Source organism: Homalodisca vitripennis, chromosome X (assembly GCF_021130785.1).
Source record: "Homalodisca vitripennis isolate AUS2020 chromosome X, UT_GWSS_2.1, whole genome shotgun sequence".
Classification (NCBI taxonomy): Eukaryota; Metazoa; Arthropoda; class Insecta; order Hemiptera; family Cicadellidae; genus Homalodisca; species Homalodisca vitripennis.
The window spans coordinates 9,425,007-9,450,517 of record NC_060215.1 but is presented as its reverse complement, the minus strand read 5'-3'; the positions used below and the strand labels follow the sequence as shown (position 1 = coordinate 9,450,517).

General features: G+C 33.6%; 1 protein-coding gene across 6 annotated transcripts in view; it reads right to left on the bottom strand.

The window, feature by feature from the left end:
* The window catches only part of LOC124368659 (sarcolemmal membrane-associated protein), a 142,219-nt gene extending 126,067 nt beyond the window's left edge, over positions 1-16,152 (bottom strand). For 2 of the 6 annotated variants that reach the window (XR_006922981.1, XM_046825913.1), the window contains exons 1-2: positions 15,820-16,149; positions 8,314-8,442 (exon numbers count right to left, since the gene is read on the bottom strand). Coding sequence is in view for 5 of the 6 variants with exons in the window: in XM_046825913.1 (XP_046681869.1) it covers positions 8,314-8,442 (129 nt within the window). In the remaining variant the exon portion in view is untranslated. Of the gene's footprint in view, positions 1-8,313; positions 8,443-15,819 lie in introns of all 6 variants that reach the window. The other 4 variants (XM_046825915.1, XM_046825910.1, XM_046825912.1 and 1 more) reach the window with 4 other exon arrangements.
* Between the last annotated feature and the right edge of the window lie 9,359 nt (positions 16,153-25,511).

Here is a 25,511-nt window from a genome sequence, read left to right as displayed (position 1 = left end):
TGTGTGTGTCTGGATTAGTATTGTCCACTTCATGACACATCCAAGTCGAAGATCTCTACACCAACTCGTATCACTGATATGTTTGACATGATCACAGTTAAGATTTTAAGAGCGGGATTCCAGTGTAGGCTAAACTCTAGTGTGTGTCCGGATTAGTATTGTCCACTTCATGACACATCCATGCCGAAGATCTCTACACCAACTCGTGTCAATGATATGTTTGACAGGATCTCAGTTAAGATTTTAAGAGCGGGATTCTAGTGTAGGCTAAACTTTGGTGTGTGTCTGGATTAGTATTGTCCACTTTATGACACATCCAAGCCGAAGATCTCTACGCCAACTCGTGTCACTGATATGTTTGACAGGATCACAGTTAAGATTTTAAGAGCGGGATTCCAGTGTAGGCTAAACTCTGGTGTGTGTCTGGATTAGTATTGTCCACTTCATGACACATCCATGCCGAAGATCTCTACACCAACTCGTGTCAATGATATGTTTGACAGGATCTCAGTTAAGATTTTAAGAGCGGGATTCTAGTGTAGGCTAAAATTTGGTGTGTGTCTGGATTAGTATTGTCCACTTTATGACACATCCAAGCCGAAGATCTCTACACCAACTCGTGTCACTGATATGTTTGACAGGATCACAGTTAAGATTTTAAGAGCGGGATTCCAGTGTAGATTAAACTCTGGTGTGTGTCTGGATTAGTATTGTCCACTTCATGACACATCCAAGTCGAAGATCTCTACACCAACTCGTGTCAGTGATATGTTTGACAGGATCACAGTTAAGATTTTAAGAGCGGGATTCCAGTGTAGGCTAAACTCTGGTGTGTGTCTGGATTAGTATTGTCCACTTCATGACACATCCATGTCGAAGATCTCTTCACCAACTCGTGTCAGTGATATGTTTGACAGGATCACAGTTAAGATTTTAAGAGCAGGATTCCAGTGTAGACTAAACTTTGGTGTGTGTCTGGATTAGTATTGTCCACTTCATGACACATCCATGTCGAAGATATCTACACCAACTCGTGTCACTGATATGTTTGACAGGGTCACAGTTAAGATTTTAAGAGCAGGATTCCAGTGTAGACTAAACTTTGGTGTGTGTCTGGATTAGTATTGTCCAGTTCATGACACATCCATGTAGAAGAACTCTACACCAACACGTGTCAATGATATGTTTGACAGGATCACAGTTAAGATTTTAAGAGCGGGATTCCAGTGTAGACTAAACTCTGGTGTGTGTCTGGATTAGTATTGTCCACTTCATGACACATCCATGTCGAAGATCTCTACACCAACTCGTGTCAATGATATGCTTGACAGGATCACAGTTAAGATTTGAAGAGTTGGGATTCCAGTGTAGACTAAACTCTGGTGTATGTCTGGATTAGTATTGTCCATTTCATGACACATCCATGCCGAAGATCTCTACACCAACTCGTGTCACTGATATGTTTGACAGGATCACAGTTAAGATTTTATGAGCAGGATTCCAGTGTAGACTAAACTTTGGTGTGTGTCTGGATTAGTGTTGTCCACTTCATGACACATCCATGTCGAAGATCTCTACACCAACTCGTGTCAATGATATGCTTGACAGGATCACAGTTAAGATTTGAAGAGTGGGATTCCAGTGTAGACTAAACTCTGGTGTATGTCTGGATTAGTATTGTCCATTTCATGACACATCCATGCCGAAGATCTCTACACCAACTCGTGTCACTGATATGTTTGACAGGATCACAGTTAAGATTTTATGAGCAGGATTCCAGTGTAGACTAAACTTTGGTGTGTGTCTGGATTAGTGTTGTCCACTTCATGACACATCCATGCCGAAGATCTCTACACCAACTCGTGTCAGTGATATGTCTGACAGGATCACAGTTAAGATTTTAAGAGCAGGATTCCAGTGTAGACTAAACTTTGGTGTGTGTCTGGATTAGTGTTGTCCACTTCATGACACATCCATGCCGGACATGAACTATTTAGATCAATCTAGTGATATAAGAGAGTTGTTAGAAAATGAACCAGTAGACCATGACAGAGGTGGTGAATCTGATTAGGCCTAATGTAAGATCTCATTGTCCCAACCGAAACTAGTTTTATAATTGTATATTTTTGTAAATACATTTTTATAACAATTAGGGATATGTGTTTAGTGGATAAATAAAATTTTATTTTTTTAATGAGAAGAAAATTTGAACATTGCTTTTAACTTTAAAGATATAAAGTTTGACATGTAAAAAATGTATGCTTTCCGGATTCATAAATATGATGAGTTATGCTACATAATTTTGTACTTGTACTTGTTATTGATAAATTATATGTTATTGCTAACTCTTGGTGTGATATAATACTGTTTCATGTAAGGACTAACTATTATTGTTGTAATATAATGTGTTACCAGGGTAATGTCAATTTCTATAACAAAATGCCAAGTGTTATCAATATAAAAATACAAATTTATTAAATAACTCCATCAAACTACATATTTTCTGCAACTAGAGAAACGTAGAAATAATTTTAATTTTTTGGAATTTTGATTTGGTACAAATATACTTATAAGTATGCATATTAAAAAATACAGATTTTAATTAAAAACTCAAAAAAAAAATGCATAACTAAATAACTTTTAGTATTTCTAATATTTTTTATAAAATACCCTTGCAAAATCTAGAAAAGTGGCATGCCAATACAGGTAATTTAGTTGCCAGTTCTTGGGTTAAATGGAAGACTTCACCTACTTTTTTGTAGAAAATAAAAATATGGTTTTTTGGAATTTAACTTTAGATACAAACGTTTTATTCTTAAAATTTTTTTTAAGTGATTCGTTTAAAATATAAAAAATTACATGTTTAGGAACGATTGTGAGAGAGTAATTACATAACATAATAAAAAAGCAAATGACGTTTTTGTTAACTGAACTTTTTGTAAGTGTCCAGATTCAATATTAAAACCTTAGTGTAACTAATATACAGGGTGTATATTATGTCTGGAAACACCCAAATATATCCTTTAATAATTTAAATATAAATTTGAAACCTCTTACAATCGTGATAGAGATTGGGAATCTACTTTTTGGAACAATGTTTTGTTATGTCACACCAACGGGGGACGTCCTGCCGAGGGTATCGTGAATATTCTTAATGGAAGCCTATACCTTGTGATACATAATTTTAAAGGTAATAGCTTACTGAATTGAATGCCACAAACCGCATCTCAAAGGAATTATTCTATCAGAAAATAGAGCATTTTCAGTATTGAAAATTTACTGATGTTCAACAATGTAATTTTAACATGGTTCTTGCCACAAAATGTGTTACACTAATTTTTTAGCATTTTTTAAATGTTCAATTAAAATAAAATAAACAATTTATTTTTAAGCTGGTTTCATTAGTACAAATTTACCAGTTTTTATTACAATGAATAAAACTTATGAGTCACTTTCTCTGAATACTTATGAATCTGTACTTGGTGTTTTCCAGTCAGCAGGAAGGTTTAAAGAGACAAAGGTCACTAGCCTATGAGAAACATTATTGTGTTATTAATCATCTGGTCTACAGGTTTCAGTTTGTTGAGCATGGAGCTTTCACTAGACAGGTCTAAGCTTGGGAATTACAAATGGACAAAGGTCATATCATTCCTGTCGAGTTAATCAGTGTCTCTGAAACATTGCTGTCAACAAGTTATCTAATTACAGTAGTTCAGTTTTTATTTGGCATTTTAATGGAATTGTCTGAAAGAGAACGAATTACTCTGTTGATGATGCGAGGATATGGCGATCGTCAAAGATCTTATCGGGAAGTTTGTAATTTGTTTAATGACACTTTCCCAGAAAGGAATCCCATAAGTGTTTCAACAATATCAAAAACTATTGAGCGTTTTGAAATGACAGGGAGTGTACGTAATCGGCCAAAGTCGGGTAGGATACAATCTGCAACAGATGAAGAACATGCACTAGATGTTTTGCAAACATTTATTGAAGACCCACATACATCGCTCAGAAAAGCTGCACAGCAACATGATATGCACCCTATGTCTGTGAGTAAGATTTTGAAAATTAATAAATACAAACCATTTAAAGTTCATTTAGTCCAACAGTTAAGTGAGGATGATTACGACAGAAGAGTTGAGTTTTGTGAACTTGTGATGCGCAAATGTGATGACAATAGAGATTTTCTGACCAACATACTATTTTCTGATGAGGCAACTTTTTTCCTAAATGGCAATGTTAACAGGCACAATTGCCGTTACTGGGCTAGTGAAAACCCACATTGGATTACTGAGTCCCATTCACAGCAACCACAAAAACTGAACGTATGGTGTGGACTTTTAGGTAACAAAATTGTTGGACCCTTTTTCATCAATGGAAATTTAAATGCCGAACTTTACTACAATATGCTCCAAAATGAAATAATCCCAGCTATTCAAATTGCATCAGGAGAATACTTTGATAATGTATGGTTTCAGCAGGATGGTGCTCCACCCCATTATGGGAGACAGGTAAGAGAGTATTTGGATTTAAGGTTTCCTCATAAATGGATTGGCCGAAGAGGAGAAATCGAATGGCCTCCAAGATCTCCGGATTTGTCACCAATCGATTATTTCCTATGGGGTCATTTAAAATCCAATGTTTATAGAAGAAAGCCTCATAATTTGGAAGACCTAAGAAACAGGATTATAGAGGAGATTGCTTTGATAACTGAAGAAATGTTAGGCAACTCTGTCGAATCATTTTACACAAGATTGGCTCATTGTCAAACCGTAGAAGGAACACAGTTCGAACAATTGCTTTGACACCAAATGCAGACGGTAAAACGTTTGTTGTAAGACTTTTCTAACAGCATACATTATTTTTTATTTGTAATAAGAAATCAATAACATAAGTATTTCCATAATTGTACTGTAATAAAAACTGGCAAATTTGTGCTAATAGAACCAGCTTAAAATGAAATTTTTGTTTTATTTAATTGAACATTTAAAAAAATGCTAAAAAATTAGTGTAACACATTTTGTGGCAAGAACCATGTTAAAATTACATTGTTGAACATCAGTAAATTTTCAATACTAAAAATGCTCTATTTTCTGATAGAATAATTCCCTTGAGATGCGGTTTGTGGCATTCAATTCAGTAAGCTATTACCTTTAAAATTATGTATCACAAGGTATAGGCTTCCATTAAGAATATTCACGATACCCTCGGCAGGACGTCCCCCGTTGGTGTGACATAACAAAACATTGTTCCAAAAAGTAGATGCCCAATCTCTATCACGATTGTAAGAGGTTTCAAATTTATATTTAAATTATTAAAGGATATATTTGGGTGTTTCCAGACATAATATACACCCTGTATTGCCATTACAAGTATATAAATACTCATGAGTACATGAGTATTGACTATTACTAAGAAACCAATGATTACCATAACCGAAAACCAACTTAGGCCATGTGAGGACAGCTACTCTCATATATGACCTGAGTAGTTCATATGAGGACAGCTTTATATATTTTGAATCTTACTTTTTATTATATCAGGGGACGGTGCACAGAGAATCAGAAGAAAGTCTGACGTGACAGCATAGGTCAAGTAGTAACATGCAATTAAAGATCTATATTAGGAGAGAGTGAAAAGCTTAGTTCGGTGTTTTGTAACCCGTGTAATGTATTGAATCACATTATGGAGCAGTTCACACGAACCAGCATGAATTAGCCGATTACAATGTGCAGGCGCGACAATCGCAAATCACCGCTCATCACTAAAGGATCGCAGCCGACAACGGCGACGTAAGAGATACGAGGGAACATTGGAAGGATTTAGAGAGGTTGCTAGTCAATCGCCGATAGTGGTGGTGTGTTCGACATAGAACTGTTTGTAGAAGAAATTATGAACAATTCAACCATCTTGGACATAACAATTAGTAATGTTTTGTAGGAATAAATATTATTACCTTTATTGATTGTTCACAAAAATAAATATTACTTTTTATATTATTTTTTTATAAGCATAAAATGTTAAGATACCATAACTGATAGCGCAACATCAAAATGTAAAAAACTACTAAATAAAAAGTATATTTTAAAAAATGAAAATAGTAAATTAAATATTCCTGCAGTCAAGTAGAATCGTAATCCCATTAAAATTGTATTAAAAATTGGATTGAATGTAGGAAAAATTAATTTATTCTTTTAGCCAATTAAAAAAAGTAGTTACACGTTTTATTAAGTTACTTATTTATATGTTAAGCTAGAATAAAGTAAGAAGTTTATATTTCAGTATATTTTATAGACAGTATATAACAGTAAACATAATAATATTTTATCACGCAAAATGTGTACAGAAATTTATGTGCAAGTTTGACATGCTATTCTTTGTGAAATAACCAAATCATTATTAAATCCAATTTTTGCCATGCAAAACTACTAGCACTGTTGAGAAATTCTACTTATAAAGTACATACTGTAACTGTAAAATAAATAACGACAATAAAGTGTCAGATAAACAATTATTCATATATATATATATATATATATATATATATATATATACCCATATATATATGGGTATATTTTTCTAAAATAATCTATCTGATTATATAAGTGACAAAAACACACAAATAAAAATAAATCGAAGTTTTGATTTAGTAGTTTTCAGATCTCACATGAAATATTGCAAATAAAAAAACGATAAAATATTGACATCATAGTGTACAAAAAGTAAGCTAATGTGTATATGTTAATGAGCATCTATGGACTCCTCTCCAACTGAATCCACTGAGATCCATATTTCAAGAAAGATTGGCACGCCCATCAGGTTCAGCGATCGACTGCGACAACTGGTAGCCAGTGTGAACTGTTCAATGCTCCTCCAAACACTACTACGTCGCCGGGATTGTGACACGCCGCTGTCGGCTACAATCTAGTAGTCACTGCGGTTGTTTATGATCGTCACTCCTGCATGCAGCGTTTGGCCACTTCGCGCTCGCTCGAGTAAACCGTTCCATTTAATCTGGTACACTAATAAATCATGCCAAGACCGATCACCATGAGTCGTCACAATTAGACTTGCGCAATTCTCGCTAACATGTGAACCAGGCCTTATGACAGAGTCATGACGATGACACATGTTGATTCATTTAATCACAAGTTGTCGAGTTTTTCATGGTTTGTAGATTAAATATAAGGTGTAATTAAGTTTTTTTCACATGAACAAAATCCACGGCTTATTTACGGTTGGTTCGGGACATAGACCAAAGTTTAAAAAAGGCATTTTATGGCTACCAAGTTCCTATTCCATCTCCCCGAAGAATTTAGAACTAGTACAATAAAAAGTCCAAATAATTACAAATACAAACGGAAATCACACCTGACAAATCTGGCTCTGTACTCTACTGATGATTTAAAAAAAAATTTTAATTATTTTAAATTACAGTTTTGAAGTTTAGAACTTTCTATAAATTATATTAGCATGTATAAAATAGTTATATTGATTGTGACGTTTATGCTATTCATTATACATATTGTACAATTTGTAAATATAGAATTTTGAATTTAATTGAATATCCAAATAATTTTAGATACAATTTTTGTTTAATTTATAAAATTTTAATCCTACATTTTTATTTATTTATTATGCAATGTTATGTTCCATGAATTCATTTACTGTGTAGAATGCATACGCTATAGAGATGCGTATGCTCTATTATTTGGTAAAGATTGAACCATTAATTTAGTCGTTTGTGAGAAACTAATGGTGGCATAATTAAAATGTCAAATGTAGCTTTTGACATCCAAAGGTAATTACAAAGTTTATTTTTATCAGCACAAGAGTCATTAAATATTGTGTAATGTAGTCTTGTGCTAAGCCTAGGAACTAACAACGAGTATTTCCAAAACCTTATTACTCTTATCTTACTCTTTTTAATTAAAAGGACAAGAAACAGGAGCTGTATACCACTCAATATCATTTTAGTAACCAAGATGATTCCAAATTAATGCTGTTGTATAGCTGGTTGACCGGCCTATAGTTTGCTAGTCAGCTAGTTGTCCATGGCTAATAGCGACCTAATTCTTACAATTTAAAGTAAAGATATTTGTAAATAATTTGTAATTTTACTTGGAAAGAAACCGTAGTCTGAAAGGCCTACATACCACAGAATCAGCAATAAAAAGTTGTTATTCATTATTAAAAGAAAACTTTATCGTAGCTAATCTAAAGCTGGAAGGTAAAATACAAAATACACATTTAGTGAATTGAGAGATCTTTGTTTGGATACAATCTATCTGTATAAATGTACGATGTACTTACCACAAAGGGATGGGAATTCGGCCTACAAATTAGAACTGCTTTCCCTGCCATGCTTGTAAAATTTGTCAAATCGACATGATTATTGTAGGGAATAACCAGGCTATGAAAACATCCCCCATTAACAACCATCTGTAACAAAACAGCAACATCAACATAAGTAAAACAGTACTAATTTTAAATGCTCATCTTCTAAATTACTCATTTTGTACGAACTTTTGTATACGCTGTGGATCATTGAAAGAGAAAATAAAACATTCTTATCAGTTTTTTGCCTTGGAATGTGCAACATTAACCGCCTTTAATGGATTCCAACAGAATCAAGTGTTTCTAAATAATACTGATTGTAAGTGTTCATATTTCCTACCATGTCATATTGAACTGGTTTTAAAATATTATATTAAATTTATTTAGTTTACATTTTTTACCACCATATCCAACCTAATAATCCCACCCAGCAAATTAAAATAATTTTGAACTTTCTGTTTTACATTTTCTGGCAATATAATGTCAATTAAGCCATATTTTATTTCGGACGAAGTATATATTGCACTACAACAGTTAAATGTTAATGACAGTAATAACCGCAACAGAACAGTTGCTAGTACCTATGTAAGTACTGTACATGTACTGAAATGGATAAAAATTATACCTACCTAATGGCTTTCCTGATACAAGTAATGATGCTGAGATATGCAAAATGGAATTGCAAGCTAATTTTCAAGAAAAGATTCCTGTTGAGATATTTGAAAGATTTTTTAAAATCCTGAAATAACAAATGATATTTTAACTAACACTTCGTGTTGTGCTTCAACTTAAGCTTCATACTAACTCTACAAGAACAAAGTCTTTTTTGGCATCCTTTTTTTCTTGGTTACCACATATCACCTCAATTGTCACATTACTAGGTAAAAAGGTTATGATTTCAGCTGGTGAACCCCCTTCCACTGGGTTAAAGGGTAGCTGAAAATCTATTAACTTTACTTGAAAAACCAATAGGTTATAAAATATATTTTTACATTTGTTTACTAACTATGACCTATTATATGAGTTACATGAACTGGGATTTTTTCTGATGTAGAAAGAAACATTCTTCTTTCATGTTGACATGGAACCAATGTGGGTTACAATATAAGGGGCCACCACCACAATCGAATCATGATTATCAGTTATAAATATTGAAAACATTTGACCTATAGACATTCATAATTAATCATTGCCAGCTGTTTTTATTTCATTTACATACTGAATAGGCTAGTGACATCACCATAATGGTGATAAGAAAGCAGTCATTGTCTAAAAATGTATCTTTTTAAATGGTTATAAGATAATGCTCTTGCTTCTTTAAAACTGAAGTGTTCAGTTCTTAGTGAGGAGATGAAAACTATAACTAAAAGAGGAAATCAGATAGTGTTTCTCTGCAAGAAAAGTTAGAACTTACAAAAATCTCACTTGAAAAGACTTTTTTAGAGCATTCTAAATTTAGTATTAGGAATATATTGAGAAGCATCTACATTTTAGTTGATATCAAACAAACTATGACTTTTTAATTCATTAATGTAGTTTTGACGGCATCAGTACCTGCAGAAAGATTTGAGGTTTAACATTGTTTGTATTGAGACTAACATGATGATGGCCCTCGGTTATGACCGATTAACTGTTTTTAATGTATCTACTAGTTTCAATGTTTAATACTGGGTTAAGTGAAATTATGATATATAACTTGTTGTTTGTACTCTTATTATTAAAGAGGAGGCTACTGTACATTAATCAATGTAAAAATTCTTTTGACAGGTATCCTGTGTAATGTAGAAGTTTTGAAACAAATTTATTATGCTAATAATCATTTACACAAAGTCTATGCAATTTAAAGTTCAGAAAAAAAGCCAAATAAGTTATGCTTGATTCAAAATTCTCTGAAACAGTGTGAAAGTATTTTTCTGAACTAAAGATTATTACTTTTTGAACTTTATTCAGTGTAGGCCTATTGTCACCTGTATTCTTTAGTACAGTTTTAATAATTAATGTTATGTTTTTATTAAGAGTATGTCTTAAAGATAGTGGTTATGGAGTTGACACACCTCTGGTTTGTTGACATTCCTTACTTATGCATGTCACAACGCTCTGGTATGATTTGTTTATTTTAACCTATATTGTAGTTATTGTGTGTTGGTTGGCCAGTCATCCACCTGAGGGAGAGTTCAGATTGCAGATCTCAAAACTTACTGTTATTGATTTATTTTTTATCAATGAACGATGACAAATGGCTGGAAATAACTTGTTTCCTTCATAAATGTAATGCTGCGTGGATGTAATCAAATCTAACACAGAAAGCGACAAACAAATTACTACTAACGATTATTTTATTCCGATAAGGAAACCAAAATGAAAATCGATAGTTTCTTGCCTAACATATTTTATGGTGATATGGACAACAATAATACCAATATCCATAGCAATGTTAAAGATTTGTTATAACATGTATACAATAATTTATTGTTAAGTATCATTTTTTGTTCGACTCTAACAGTGTGTAAATCGTTTTCTTGATGATGGCATCCTTCCTGATGAACTCACAATTTCTCATATGTATGTCCCCATGGGCCAGAGGACAATAGTCACTAGCCAAATTCTTCATTACATGAACTTCCAGTACAGTAACATATCAAATACGATAATAATGTGCAGGTTGTACATAGGTCATGTGTCAGATAGTTTTAAATGATTGGTTAAATCTGAGAATCTTGAATAGCATGAACCAGGTAGTTGTCACGGCCCATAGAAACTCTGAAGCCCTCTTTAATTCATATCTTTTCAAAGCCTTGGGTAGGATGTTCCACAGCTTCGGTTAGTAAGAAGGCTTCTTTAAAAAAGGACTCTGTCTTGGATCCCCTTCTTTTCCTAATTGATATAAATTATTTACTATTATCAACACATTAAAAACACATTCTGTAGCCTATGATGATGATACAACCTTCCTTATAATCAACAATAACCTGAGTAACTTGGAAATATGGCTAGTGACACTTATTTAATGTTCTAATTGGTTTCACTCATAGAGTCTCTTACTGATAAAGCAAAAATGTAATATTTCACCGTTAAAGTAATTCTAATTCTATTAGCAAAAAGATTATGGACTGCTTTTTTGGGTGTTTATATATTCAATCGTTTTACGTAGAATCAACATTTTGATTAGTTTAATAAATGACTATCAAAAAGTAATTTATCTTTTAAATAGTTTGAGTGACGTTTTTACCTCACTTATAACTATGTGTATCCATGCTTTGATAAACATGGTAAATTTTCTCAAATTCTTCAATATGGATGTAAACTATGTATATTCAAAAGTGGTGACCCAACTAATGTAGAAAATTACAGTTTGAATTTCTGCTTTAGCAAAACTATTTGAATATTTCTTTCTACACAGCTCTAAGTTTATTTGAAGAACATCATTACATTCAACTCCGAACACCTTCATGCTGCCTAAACCACAATGTTTGTGAAACAGCCTTCCAGATCACATGGAGTTTCTCCACATGGATTTAATAACATTCAAATGGGAGTTATTAAAATACTAAAAATGTGGCCTACAAAATATAAATGTAGTACTACTTTTTATTTCTAATAGTTTAACAAACTGTTTTCTAGTCGGAAGTCCCTTAGATGGTACATCAAGATCTTTTTTCATCCCCTATATGTAGTACTATAGAATGCTGCCTATTTACATTCAAATTTTAAAGGAAAATCACATATCTTGACTTCAGGGATGTTATTATTGAACATTACGTCAGAGTAGAACCTGTAGCTAGGCCTCTTCAACGTATTTGTAAATCTTCAGAAGAAAACTGATTCACCTGTCAAGGTTGCCTTTTTAGGATGAGATGCTATGTGTGCAGATCAGTTTATAAGAAGAGAACTTATTCTCACTATACATGTTCCGATTGCAAAGACCTAAAAGGACGTCGTTTGGACTCTGTATAAAAAAATGCTTCAACGAATATCACAAGTAATAGAGTAAAACAGTTCAATAACAAACAACCAAACAAATTAATATGGCATGAGGTTGCTTCATTTAGTAATTTGTATGTGTAAGCAATGAAAAAGGCACTTTTGTGTGAGTTTTAACCTTTGTTTATAATATAAGATAGTGTCATTTGTGTTCCATTATACTAATTTGTAAATATAATTAGTTTTATTTATTACTCAATCCTAGAATTACACGGATGTACTTGAATGGAAAACTATATAGATAAGACCCTACTTTGTATAGTACAGACTAAGCTCCGCACATTTGCGGCACTCCAGAAAAAGAATAAAAAATTTAAAAACATATTGAAATTTTGTAGTAATTACTGGATATTGGATAGTATTACAATATATAGAACTATATTGACCCATATTATAAAGTTTTACTTGTGGGCTATGGCGAAGGCCAAGTTCATTAGGCCTGGTCTGTAGGTAGGCTATCTTGGTAATTCTAAGCAATATATGGGTCAACCTCGATTTTTCTCATATTACAATATAATTTTCCAATAGTCAATTAGAAAAGGAAATGACTAGAATTTCTTGCCGGAAAGCAGTTATAGAGAGCAGGCAACTGCCAGACGGTCATATATTGCTTAGAATTACCTATTAGTGATCAGGGGCACTGACGTGATCTGGGCTTCAAATTTGGAACTACTCGAGTTAATTTTTTTCTAAAAGAGCAAGCAGCGCAAAGCGCTGCGCAGCGGGCAGGCATCGTGCATGATCTGGGTATATCTAAACCACTGTGCAGTATCTAAGCAATATATGACCGTCTGGAGGTTGCCTGCTCCCTATAACTGCTTTCCAGCAAGAAATTCTAGTCATTTCCTTTTCTAATTGACTATTGGAACATTATATTGTAATATGAGAAAAATCGAGGTTGACCCATATATAGCTTAGAATTACCGCTATCTTTTTAGACGCACTGGCTGTGGTAATAACCGGGCTACCACATTTGTGGCAGTTGATAGCGAACATGTTAAACACTGGCAGAATGTTGTGGTCAATTTTAGCATAACGGTGCTTTAACAAGGCTCGGTGAGTAATAGTACGTCAAACGATTGCAATTTGCCAATTGGTAAATAGTCTTAAAATTTAGTTCAGGATGTTGCTGGGTTTGGTATTACCCTAAACATTACAATGACCAACAGAAGCAAAGACTTCAGTTGAAAAAGGTATTAATGAGTTAACTGCAATTTATGTAACGTTATATACACTAATCACAAAAAAGTTTCAAATTACACAATTTGGATTTTGTTTCCATTAATTAGGCCTGTGTACCTAGATCCCTATATCTGCAGTATCAATCTGAAGTTGTAACTTTGTCACAGTGTTTCAATTACTGTAGATAAGGAAAATAAAAACTTTACTCACTAAGTGAAAGTTTCAAAATTGTACATTTTTCGCTTGTGTAATATGTATGGTAAAGTTATTATGTCTACTTTTTATAAAAACTAGATTAACTATAATACATTCTACATTAGAAAATGATAAAAATCAGTAGGAATGAACTAAAATAGAAAATCCTACGTATGATGTTTAAGATTTTTAAATTTAAGAAAAGGCCAACCCTGCACCTCCTGATGTATCATTCTGTGAATGTTGAGTTCAGCTCCAGTTCACCATCCTCATAGTGCAGCATCTGGAATCTGATGCTGTCACTGTCTTGGCTCTTGGAACCTGGAGTCCAAGTTTGTCAGAAGAGATAAAATAAGGCTGATGAAAAAGCTCAAAACGAACTCTTTGCTTAGAGACGATCGTCGTTTCGACATTAGAGACACTAAGACTACAAACTCAAGTGTAATATAGGTGAAGAGTGTTCTCATTGACTCATCAGGTGCGAAATTGAATGCACTATGTTTTAGACACGATCCAAAAGTATGACGGAGCAAATCAGTCTTCTACACATAACGTAGCTGTTTAAAGGTTTCATTCAATTTGAATGTTGAGTTTAGCTCCAGTTCACCTTCCGCTTGGTTCAGCGTCTAACCCCCCACCATTTAGCTCCGTTATCATTCTGTCTTCGGTCAAGTTCACTGAATAGTTTTAAACAATGTACCAGTAGTTGAAATAGTAGTTAGATGAAGACAGAATCTAAAATCTAATTTAAAATATTAATAAATAAATATTAAAATATTTGTAATATAAAGTATAGTGTCTAAAATCAGTTGTAAAGGAACAAATTATCCCAAAGTTGTGAAGCTAACAGTTTTCCCTGAGGGTTTTTAAAACATTTTCATAACTATTTAAAAACAGGTGTGACAAAATCTGTACACATGGGGTTTGATCTTGAGTTTTTCACATGTAAAGATATATTGTTATACACCATTTTAAAGGTCTTGATACAAGTAAAACATTTTGTTGAATAGGCTACAACACTTTACGAGAACACCAAAATAACGCTGAGTTTATTGTTAAAGTAAACATGAAAATATTGTCATTATCTTCACAACTGCTCTCATTACATGGTAGTAATAAGGAAAGTCTTATATTTCACAGTGTTCCATTCCCATTTTAAAATACAAAAATATTAATGTTTTATTTTCTCGAGTGTGCTATGTTAACAAAGACATTTATTTTTAAATGATGACAGTACGTATGTTTATATTTGAAAAATTGAGAATCGAATCCAAGACCTACAGAATTAGGCACACTACATTTTTAAAAATGTTTTCCAGGGTTGGTTTGATAGGGAAACCGTTAGTTTAGTTCATTCAGCAATAATTCATATTCTAACAAAAGATTTGTGAAACCATATCTGATACACAGATCTGTATGGGCTCACTAGAGTACTATAGCTCTTGAGAGACAATCTGGTATACCTCACATGAGTTCTATTCTTTGAGGAAAAGAGGTATTTCAAATTCACCACCAAAATTAGTTTTATGTAATTACTAACTGTAAGTTTTTACTAATTTGAACATGTCTATCGCCAAATGTAATCAAAATCAAATCAAAAAGTAATGAGCGTTAAAAATATAATAACTTCTAGCCTAGCCTTGAATATCTAGTACAGAAAACGGATTAAACTAACTTATTCTGATACATGGTCATTGCTGGTGTCCAGCTACAGAGTAAAACAGAGCTTACTGTTTCCCATTCACGATATTATTTTAGTTTGCCTAGGACAATAAGATTTGGCTGGTTGGTCGGGCTTATTATCCAACCATAATGGAAGCATGTGTCTGGTAGTCATAGGAGGAATACAATTTCATCACTAAAGAGTTACTTTTAGTAACTACATTTATATTTTCAAGACCAACACTAAATAGCACCATCAGAGAATTTAGCCTATTCCAGGGCCAAACTCAATCATCCATACAATTCAAAAAGAATACCAGTTTCTTGGAATAGGCTAAATGTAAACTGACAATCAATACCATACCCTACTAAAAACAATTAAGCATATAGACTAGTTGTGTTATTACAAATATAACATAAAATAATACCGTTAAAATTAAAGCTTTGTACTAGGGTACTTACTTAAAAAGATTACGAATGTAACAATAGTTGGGAGTTTTCTTTCATCCTTCTTTCCTTTGAGTAAGGCGTTTTGTCTTCTGCCAATGGAAAACAAAGTTATTATTTTGTCTCTTCACCTAGAAGTTAATCACTAAATTTTTTCATTAAGAAAGGGAATCACTTCAACTAATGCTTAAGGTAGGCTTACGACTTTCACTGAATTAACACTACTTATTTAAATTTCTATATGAAAACTAACAAAACTTTCGATTCAACAAAATTAACACTTGTAATAAAAGTAAACCTCATATAACTACGAATACGAATCTAGACTTTGCATATGCGATCAAAATAACAAATATGTACAGAATATATCAAAAAGCAACGTCCTCGTCCTGTAAAATAGGTTCAATATGAAGAATTTACCTCTATGGCTTTAATGCCAACATTTTATGTATTAAAATTAGAAAAACAGCCAATAATTCCAGAAACAAAAAATATAATGCAATAATAATATTCCCACTGACAGTATAACGGTCGTGTCTCATAACTTCGGCCTTCTCAGAAATGCTGCTTGTAGGAATTTCATAATATAATATAATATTTCATACTAAATTTAAAACATTAAAAATCCTCAGAGTTAGGCTGAATGTATTTGAGCAATACGGTATCTATTAATCTAAGGACGTTATTGAAAACCTTTGAGTAGTACTAAAAATGAAAAGAGTTAACTGGGATTGTTTGTGAACATGTCACATAATGTGAAATATATCTGTCTCGGATATGTTTCACTCTATATTTGTGGATCTAGCTATTGAAGTGAAATCTGTCATGACGCTTGGAGATAACATCGAGCTGTCAACTAAAGGGGGTGACGAAACATGCTACTTACGCAGGTTCTTGTAAGAGTTCAAGACAATCTAATTTATCAAAGAACCGACAATAGTGACGGACAAGTCGGCTAATTTGATAGACCATAAAATAATGGACAAGTCAGCCGAAATTGAGAGGATCGGCTTTATTGTTGCATCTATTCTAATGATTCGTCAAGGAATTATAATTACAGACCATGAACTTGTTTATCTGAGTATTAGATGTAAGAAAGAAAAAAGAGACCAAAACACTTGTAAGTTATAGAAACTTTTCAAAGTTTATTCAGAAAGAATCATCGCGGAAAATGCAAAGGTTAATTAATTGGGAGTTAGCAAAATATTTGAGAATGTTGATAACATTGAAAGATTCATAACAAGCTACATAAAACAGATCTTTAACGAGCATGCCCAATTTTTTTTGTAAAAAATGAGTACTGTAAATATAAATCTCCATGGAGAAGAGAAAAAAAATACGTAGAATCGCTAAAGAATAGAACAGGTCTAGAAATAAATTTTGGAAGAGGATAAAAAATTGAGTACTAAATTGATACAAAAGAGTCTGAATCACTCTAAACAGACTGATTTGTGAAACGAGAAAGTAATTCTTTTGTGAAAAATTGCCATTATCTCATGTACCGAAAGAATGCTGGTCAAATCTAAAAGAATGGAATGTAGTTAATAGATCAAAAAGTACTAGTCTTCCTCCTGGGGTAAAAGTAAATTATATAGATAAACATTTTGTTGATATGGGATCTGGTAATGGAGTAAACATTAAAATGGCCAATTTAAAAAACAGTGAAAGCGATGGAGCTAAACAATTTACTATTACAAAAGCAATAGAAGCTGATGTAAAATGAGCCATAAATTAAATCAAATCTAGAGCGGTTGGTAATGATGAGATCTCTGTACAGACTGTGAAGGCCGTTAGTAATGCACTTGGAGCAATTACTCACCTGATAAATAAATTGTTAATGAATGGTAAATTCCCTTAAAACTCTAAAAAGAGATATAGCATAGTGATACCATTGCCTAAAGTAACCAGACCCACTAGCACACAGTAATTACGACCGATTATTATTCTTCCTGCCATGTCAAAAATAATTGAAAATATCGCTATCCACCGCTTAAACGGTTTCATAGAAGAGAGACAAATACTCCGAATACTGCAATCTCGTTTCAGAAGAATAATAGTACAGGAACAGTACTATTTAATTTGTTCAGTGACTTTTACGATGCAAAATATATTATGAAATGTAGCTCATTTGTGCTACTGGATTACTCTCAAGCATTTGATTCTATTGAACATGAGATAATAATTGTCAAATTGACATATTATGAAGTGATGATAAGACTGTGGCTTCGGTTCAAACTTATTTGAAATGTCACCTGTAGATTTAAAAAATTAGGAGTGGGAAATCAGGGACGCCTTCAACAAGAACAGCGCAGCTTTCTACAGAGCAGTTGCTTGGGGCCCATATTGTTCAACCAGTACACATATGATCTTCCCAATTCCATCAGTTCTGGACTGTTCACCAATAAGCAGATCATTGCCAACTGTACTTGTCACATGAGCCTATAGTTTAATGACATCAATCCTGATTCTCTCAACATTCAAAAATGTCAGAGAGCAATGGTCTCAGACTCAATGTGAGCTGTCTTGCATACTGATCCACAAGAATTAGTACAGAACCTCAGCGATAAATTTGTGCAGGTTACGCTCGGCAGAGAGAATAAGACTCTTGGAGTCGTGTTGGCTGAGATCTTTGTCTGGTCATATTATTTGCACAATTCAGAGAGCTCTATGTATGCTGAGAAGCTTGTGCAGATTTATGGATCTACGTCCGCAATCCGCAAGACCGCAGGTCATGCATTCATTGGTACTGGCAGTATTTGCTGCTATCCTGCACACGGTAACAGATTCTCTGTGGGGGACAGAAATAATATAAAATTCAAAACAGCGATGTTACATTTGCCTACGGCTTGAGACGTTATTATCATGTGTCTCTCTATACGGATACCGCCAACCTTTTTACAATAAAAAACCGTGTGCAGGATAATGACGTTATGGTTTATCCACAAGGTCTTCGCTATTATGGAAATAAATATAATATTTAATGTATATTAACGATGTATTTGGCAAACATGTTTGAAATTCGGTTAAATGTTTTCATTCATTTTAGTTTAAGAAATAAAATGTTATTGTACCGTATAATATGTTATTATTTAGTGTAGATAGGCATTAAGTATGTGACAAATGTTGATCTGATTAACAGTTTGTAACTGAGAATATGCTTGGACAATAAAGGAATATTATTATTATTAGTTATGTCACGTCGAATACTCTTTCAACTCGAGTAACTCGTATTCGAATACCTTAACTACTTGAGTCGTGACTCGAGTCAGCCGACTCTTTCTGGCATTCAAGTTCAGCCGACTCGAATTCACTATTCGCAATATTGGCATTTGCGGACCTCCAGCCGTCTCGTATATATTTTACTCCTTCAAATTCACTTACCTGCTCAGTTGATACGAGTAAAGTCAGAACCGATTCGCAATATCACTGTATTACTTTAGTATTTATTCCTTTTGTTAGAATAATTAATTTGAATTAGTACTTTATTAGATAATAAGAGAGTTTGTAAACAAACAAAAGATACTTCAGGTTTATCCTATACCGTATTTAATTCCTATAAAATACATATGAGATACATACTACAGCTTTTACTACATATAACATATTACAAAATACATACTATACAATACAAGTGTCTACACATCACTTATTAAACATAACAACAATTATTAGTTATGAAAACAGAATGACTAACTCTGACTAGAGATGGATCGCCCTAATAGGTCGGACTTCGGAGCGAGTTGGACGAGTTCTTGCCGAGTCGTCCTAGCTCGGGTTCCCTTCACGTTATACAAGTCAACTCGACTCGAGTAGAAACGAATGTCAATGGATTCTGACTCGAATTGACCGTTTAAATGTATTCGACTCGTCACGTCGCTAATTATTATAGAGCTAGTGTTTTAATTCAGACTTTGATCCACTGGAAAGTCAAAGTAAAAAATAACGTAAATTTATGTAAATCACTGTACCTATTATTTCATTGTTGTGTGAAATGTGAAAGACGATTTGTACAACTCTATAGCACATTTTTGGTGATACTTTTAGAGTATCACACCATTATTTACTCTACTGGACCAAGTCTAATTCGCATTAGTTGAGTAGGAGTGTGGTTGAAAGGTAACTTAATACATGAGCGTTAGTGTGGTTAGTACGGACGATTGAGCAAGTCAAACAATGGCCAAAATTTGTGTAATAAGTAAAACGTGGTTATTACCGTATTTAGTCACTGCAACTGTGATTACAAAACTTATATTTCAATGATACTGTGAAGTTTTATAATATAGATAAATACGAAGAATGAATATTAGAACACATAAGTAACCTCTAAAGTTAGAAACTGTATGCAATTTACCAAAATATCAAATATATGATTGTCATCTTAATAACATCTGGATATCCAAAACCTCGTCCCCTTCCTGTCTGTAGTGTTGTTTAAACTTAATAACCCGATAGGATTCTGAGAGTTTTAGTAGATATTCTGAGCTGGTCCTGTGGTTGTCCGTCCAATCCTAGATCCTAACGAACTTGCCTTTATCCACTAGGTCCACATCCATTCCTTACATCTTTTTTTACTTTGGCTCTATTCCTCAGAATGGCCAAGTACGAGCTTGGATGATCTGTTTTACTGTACCATTTCTGCTTACATATCTAACCCATACCTTATCCCATATGAAAAGTGGTTCCAAATCGCTTACTCTTTTCGTCATACTCTTGTTCTGATTGTCTCATAATTAATTACAATATCGCATTGTCCTGTCAGTTGTTATTCATGATTTTCTTTTGCGAATACCCACATGATACAGGATCAGACCGAGATAATTTCAAAGAGTTGGAACAATCTCATTCTTTAGGGTGCTGTTTACGGCAGTGGCTTAATGAAAATGAGTTTCCTAAATTACAGTATGTAGTACCAGATAGTGGTACTGTAAAGAACATGACTTTTTAAGTTCAGCTCAATCAACCGAACCAATAAGAGCTCTCCGTGTAGTGCTCGTACCTAGTCAAGGTCAAGTCACCGCGTACACGTGTTCTGTACACTACGTCTGCCGAACAGTGATTTTTATTCATTTATTGTGAAATGACACTCTGTGGCGTCTGCGGTATTGTGTGTAGTGATGCTAGCAGCATTAAGTACACTGCATGTGAAAATTGTTTTCATCTTCACTGTGTGAAAACTGAGAGCGAGGAGAAAATCAAACGGAATACCAAGGACTGGAAGTGTGCTTCGTGTAAAGGTAAATCATCAACCCTTGGACGTGTGAAATCAAATGTATCAACTTCTGATCCCTTAACGAAGGACTTCCTTGTAAATGTCATGAAGAGTTTAAAAAAAGAGGTATTTAGTGAAATAGCTGTTTTCAAAAATTAAGTAACCCAGCTTTCTACATCTGTGCAGTAGGTTTCCAATATGTTAGACGTATCACACATATTAATGGAAGAGATTAAAAAGAAGCTGATAGAAGTTCAAAATGAAAACCAGGCGCTGAAGGCAAGTAACCAGGCCTTAGTTATGGGACTACGGGAGAGGATGCGAAACCTGGAGCAATACACCAGGTGAACAACATAGAGATCAGCGGTGTGCCACAGTCGAGGGCTGAGAGCATCACAGATCTGCTGACGGATGTAGGAGCAGCACTTGGTGTGGAGGTGAAGGAGACAGACGTGGCCGCTACACACCGGATGCCCTCGTAGAGAACCGACCGGGAGCCCTCCGTCATCGTCCAGTTCACGGCCAGGAGGGTCAAGGAGCAGTGGATCGCAGGGTTCCGGAAGAAGAAGAGTCTGACAGCCCGAGACATCAACCAGCACTTCCTAGTCCGACGTGTGTTTGTCAACGACCATCTCTTGCCGGAAAACAAGCAATCCCTCTCCAAACTGAAGCAGAAGGACCGATAACTCGACTAAAAGTTCACCTGGTGCCGAGACAGAAAATTCTTCGCCAGGAAAGCGGATGGTCAGCCAGTGAAGAAGATCAACTCCTATGAGGACATGGACAAACTCAATTAAACTTGTAAGTTGCACCCAAACGTACCATGGAATGTTCATAGATTAGTATTAAATAACTTAAGTAGTATGCAAAAAACAACAAACTCAGATCAGATCGGCTTCAATAGTTTTTTCTTTTCACATAACAATTTAAACAAGAATTTAATTTATGCCAATATACGAAGTATGAGGTAAAATTTTGATAGCTTTTTGTTAGTCCTGAACTAAATTAAACATCAAATAAGTTTTATTGTTCTTAGCGAAATTTGGATTGGCAGTGACGAGGTTGAACTTTGCAACATTCCCGGGTACAATGTATTCCACAGCTGCAACAGTAACTTCCGGTCGGGAGTAATATTATGTTATGTTTTATCTGACATCAATGTATACAATTTAAACTTAAATTGTACAACAGCTGATACTTTACTTTTAAAAATTAAATTTGACGAATTCTTTTTCAACATATTTTGCATATATAGATTACATGGTTATTCTGAACATGATTTTGTTGTTGAATTAGGTGATAAATTAGAGTCAGTCACTAATTCTACTATTCTGATTGGTGACGTTAACCTGAATACTTTTGATAATACGCCAAGTACACATAATTATTTAAGTTTGCTGAGCAGTAATGGATTTGTGTAGTTTATAGATTCCCCTACTAGAATAACTGCTAATTCCCAAACTTGTATTGACCACATTTTATTAGACACCGTAATATTTCCATGTTCAAGAGTAAAATATTTGACGTAGGTTTGACAGACCATTGCATGTTAGGCTTAAGAATAGTTTTTCCGATTTTGCAAAATCAGTCTAGTGCTTTTAATGTAAACAATAACAATAGCTTTCCAACCCTGGTTGATTTTGAACAGTTTTCGTTGAAGCTTAGTAATATTGACTGGAATGTATGTTTTGCCTCACAAGATGTTGATGATAATTTTAATTGTTTTCCCGATATTTTGAGTAATGTTATGGAAAACTGTACAACAATTCAAAACTTAAAAAATTGTAAACTTAATAAGGCCAGGTTAAGAAGTCCTTGGATTAACTCTAATTTAATTAATAACATTCACAGAAAAGTCCAGACCATATTATAGGAATTGTTATATTTTTACTATAGGTTCTGTAATAATTTAAAATTGGAAATCAGTAAAACCAAAAATAGGTAATATTCTGCAAAAATTAGCGAAACTAAGGGAGATACAGCTCGTCAATGAAAAATTTTAAACTCTCTAAGCGAGCCTAATGATAAAATATCTGTTGATAGAATAGAATTAGATAACGGAGTAATCTTATCTGATCCTCGTATAGTAGCCGACACAATCAAAAAAATACCTAATCGAAGTACAGTCGAGCAAATCGTCAAACGAGGTCAATGAACTTAACTTAACTACTAGACTGTCTTCTTTTGTCTTCTTCCAACAAATGAAAACGAAGTGTTGTAAATTATAAAAAAATTGAAAAATAAAAAATCGTCAGGTTTTGATAACATTACGGTAGCATTGATTAAACACATCGCCCATTTAATTTCTCATGTTCTTGTCACAATTATAAATTTAAGTATCGTTACTGGTAAATTTCCAGAAAAATTAAAGTCCAGTGTAGTTGTGCCAATTTATAAGAAGAACGCGTCTATAAAATTGGACAACCTTCGCCCAATTACTTTGCTTTCAATATTTTCTAAGATTTTTGAAAAATTAATGAAAATAAAATTATTTACTTATTTAAATAATATACAATTTTTTGGTGAGAATCAGTATGGTTTTAGGGAAGGTAGATCTACTGAAGATGCCCTCATTTATGTTACAAACATGATCTATTCTAGCTTGAACGAGGGTAAAAAATCTACTGACCTATTCATAGATTTTAAAAGGGCATTTTATTTAGTGGATCACAATATTTTACTATTAAAGCTGGAGTCGGTGGGAGCGGGGGTGTAGCCTTGAGCTGGTTCCGTAGCTTCCTCACCGGGCGGGAGCAGCGGGTGCGAGTTGGCCAGTCAGTCAGCGCTCCGCTACCTGTCAAATCAGGCGTGCCACAAGGCAGTGTCATATCTGCCATTTTGTTCCTACTTTTCATTAATGATTTATTAGAGCATAATTTCAACGGAAGGGCTAGCGCGTTTGCTGACGATATTGTAATCTTTTACTCTCAAACAAATTTACAATCCTTGTGGGACCAAATAAATGATGATCTTTTAATTTTAAGACTATGGTGTCAAGTAAATAGAATGTTTGTTAACGTTGATACAACTAAATACGTAAATTTTGATTTTAATGAGTTCAACTTTAATAATGATTTCAAATTTTACGAATTAAGCTGTACAGGAAGCATAAATAATCTTCGGATTGTAAGTGTATAAAGAAGGAAACTCAATTTAAGTACCTTGAAATAATTTTTGATTCAAAATTAACTTGGGCAAAACACATTACATTATTGCAAAACAAACTTAAATTGACTACTATAAAATTTTATTTTTTGCGAAACTTCTGTGATAAAAGCTTATTAGAATCTCTTTATTTTGCTCTAGTAAATTCTAGACCAATATGGATTCGTTTTCTGGGGAGGGACATTTAAATATTTAATATAGAGGCTAAGAATGGCTACGGAACCAGCTCAAGGCTACACCCCCGCTCCCACCGACTCCAGCTTTAATAGTAAAATATTGTGATCCACTAAATAAAATGCCCTTTTAAAATCTATGAATAGGTCAGTAGATTTTTTACCCTCGTTCAAGCTAGAATAGATCATGTTTGTAACATAAATGAGGGCATCTTCAGTAGATCTACCTTCCCTAAAACCATACTGATTCTCACCAAAAAATTGTATATTATTTAAATAAGTAAATAATTTTATTTTCATTAATTTTTCAAAAATCTTAGAAAATATTGAAAGCAAAGTAATTGGGCGAAGGTTGTCCAATTTTATAGACGCGTTCTTCTTATAAATTGGCACAACTACACTGGACTTTAATTTTTCTGGAAATTTACCAGTAACGATACTTAAATTTATAATTGTGACAAGAACATGAGAAATTAAATGGGCGATGTGTTTAATCAATGCTACCGTAATGTTATCAAAACCTGACGATTTTTTATTTTTCAATTTTTTTATAATTTACAACACTTCGTTTTCATTTGTTGGAAGAAGACAAAAGAAGACAGTCTAGTAGTTAAGTTAAGTTCATTGACCTCGTTTGACGATTTGCTCGACTGTACTTCGATTAGGTATTTTTTTGATTGTGTCGGCTACTATACGAGGATCAGATAAGATTACTCCGTTATCTAATTCTATTCTATCAACAGATATTTTATCATTAGGCTCGCTTAGAGAGTTTAAAATTTTTCATTGACGAGCTGTATCTCCCTTAGTTTCGCTAATTTTTGCAGAATATTACCTATTTTTGGTTTTACTGATTTCCAATTTTAAATTATTACAGAACCTATAGTAAAAATATAACAATTCCTATAATATGGTCTGGACTTTTCTGTGAATGTTATTAATTAAATTAGAGTTAATCCAAGGACTTCTTAACCTGGCCTTATTAAGTTTACAATTTTTTAAGTTTTGAATTGTTGTACAGTTTTCCATAACATTACTCAAAATATCGGGAAAACAATTAAAATTATCATCAACATCTTGTGAGGCAAAACATACATTCCAGTCAATATTACTAAGCTTCAACGAAAACTGTTCAAAATCAACCAGGGTTGGAAAGCTAT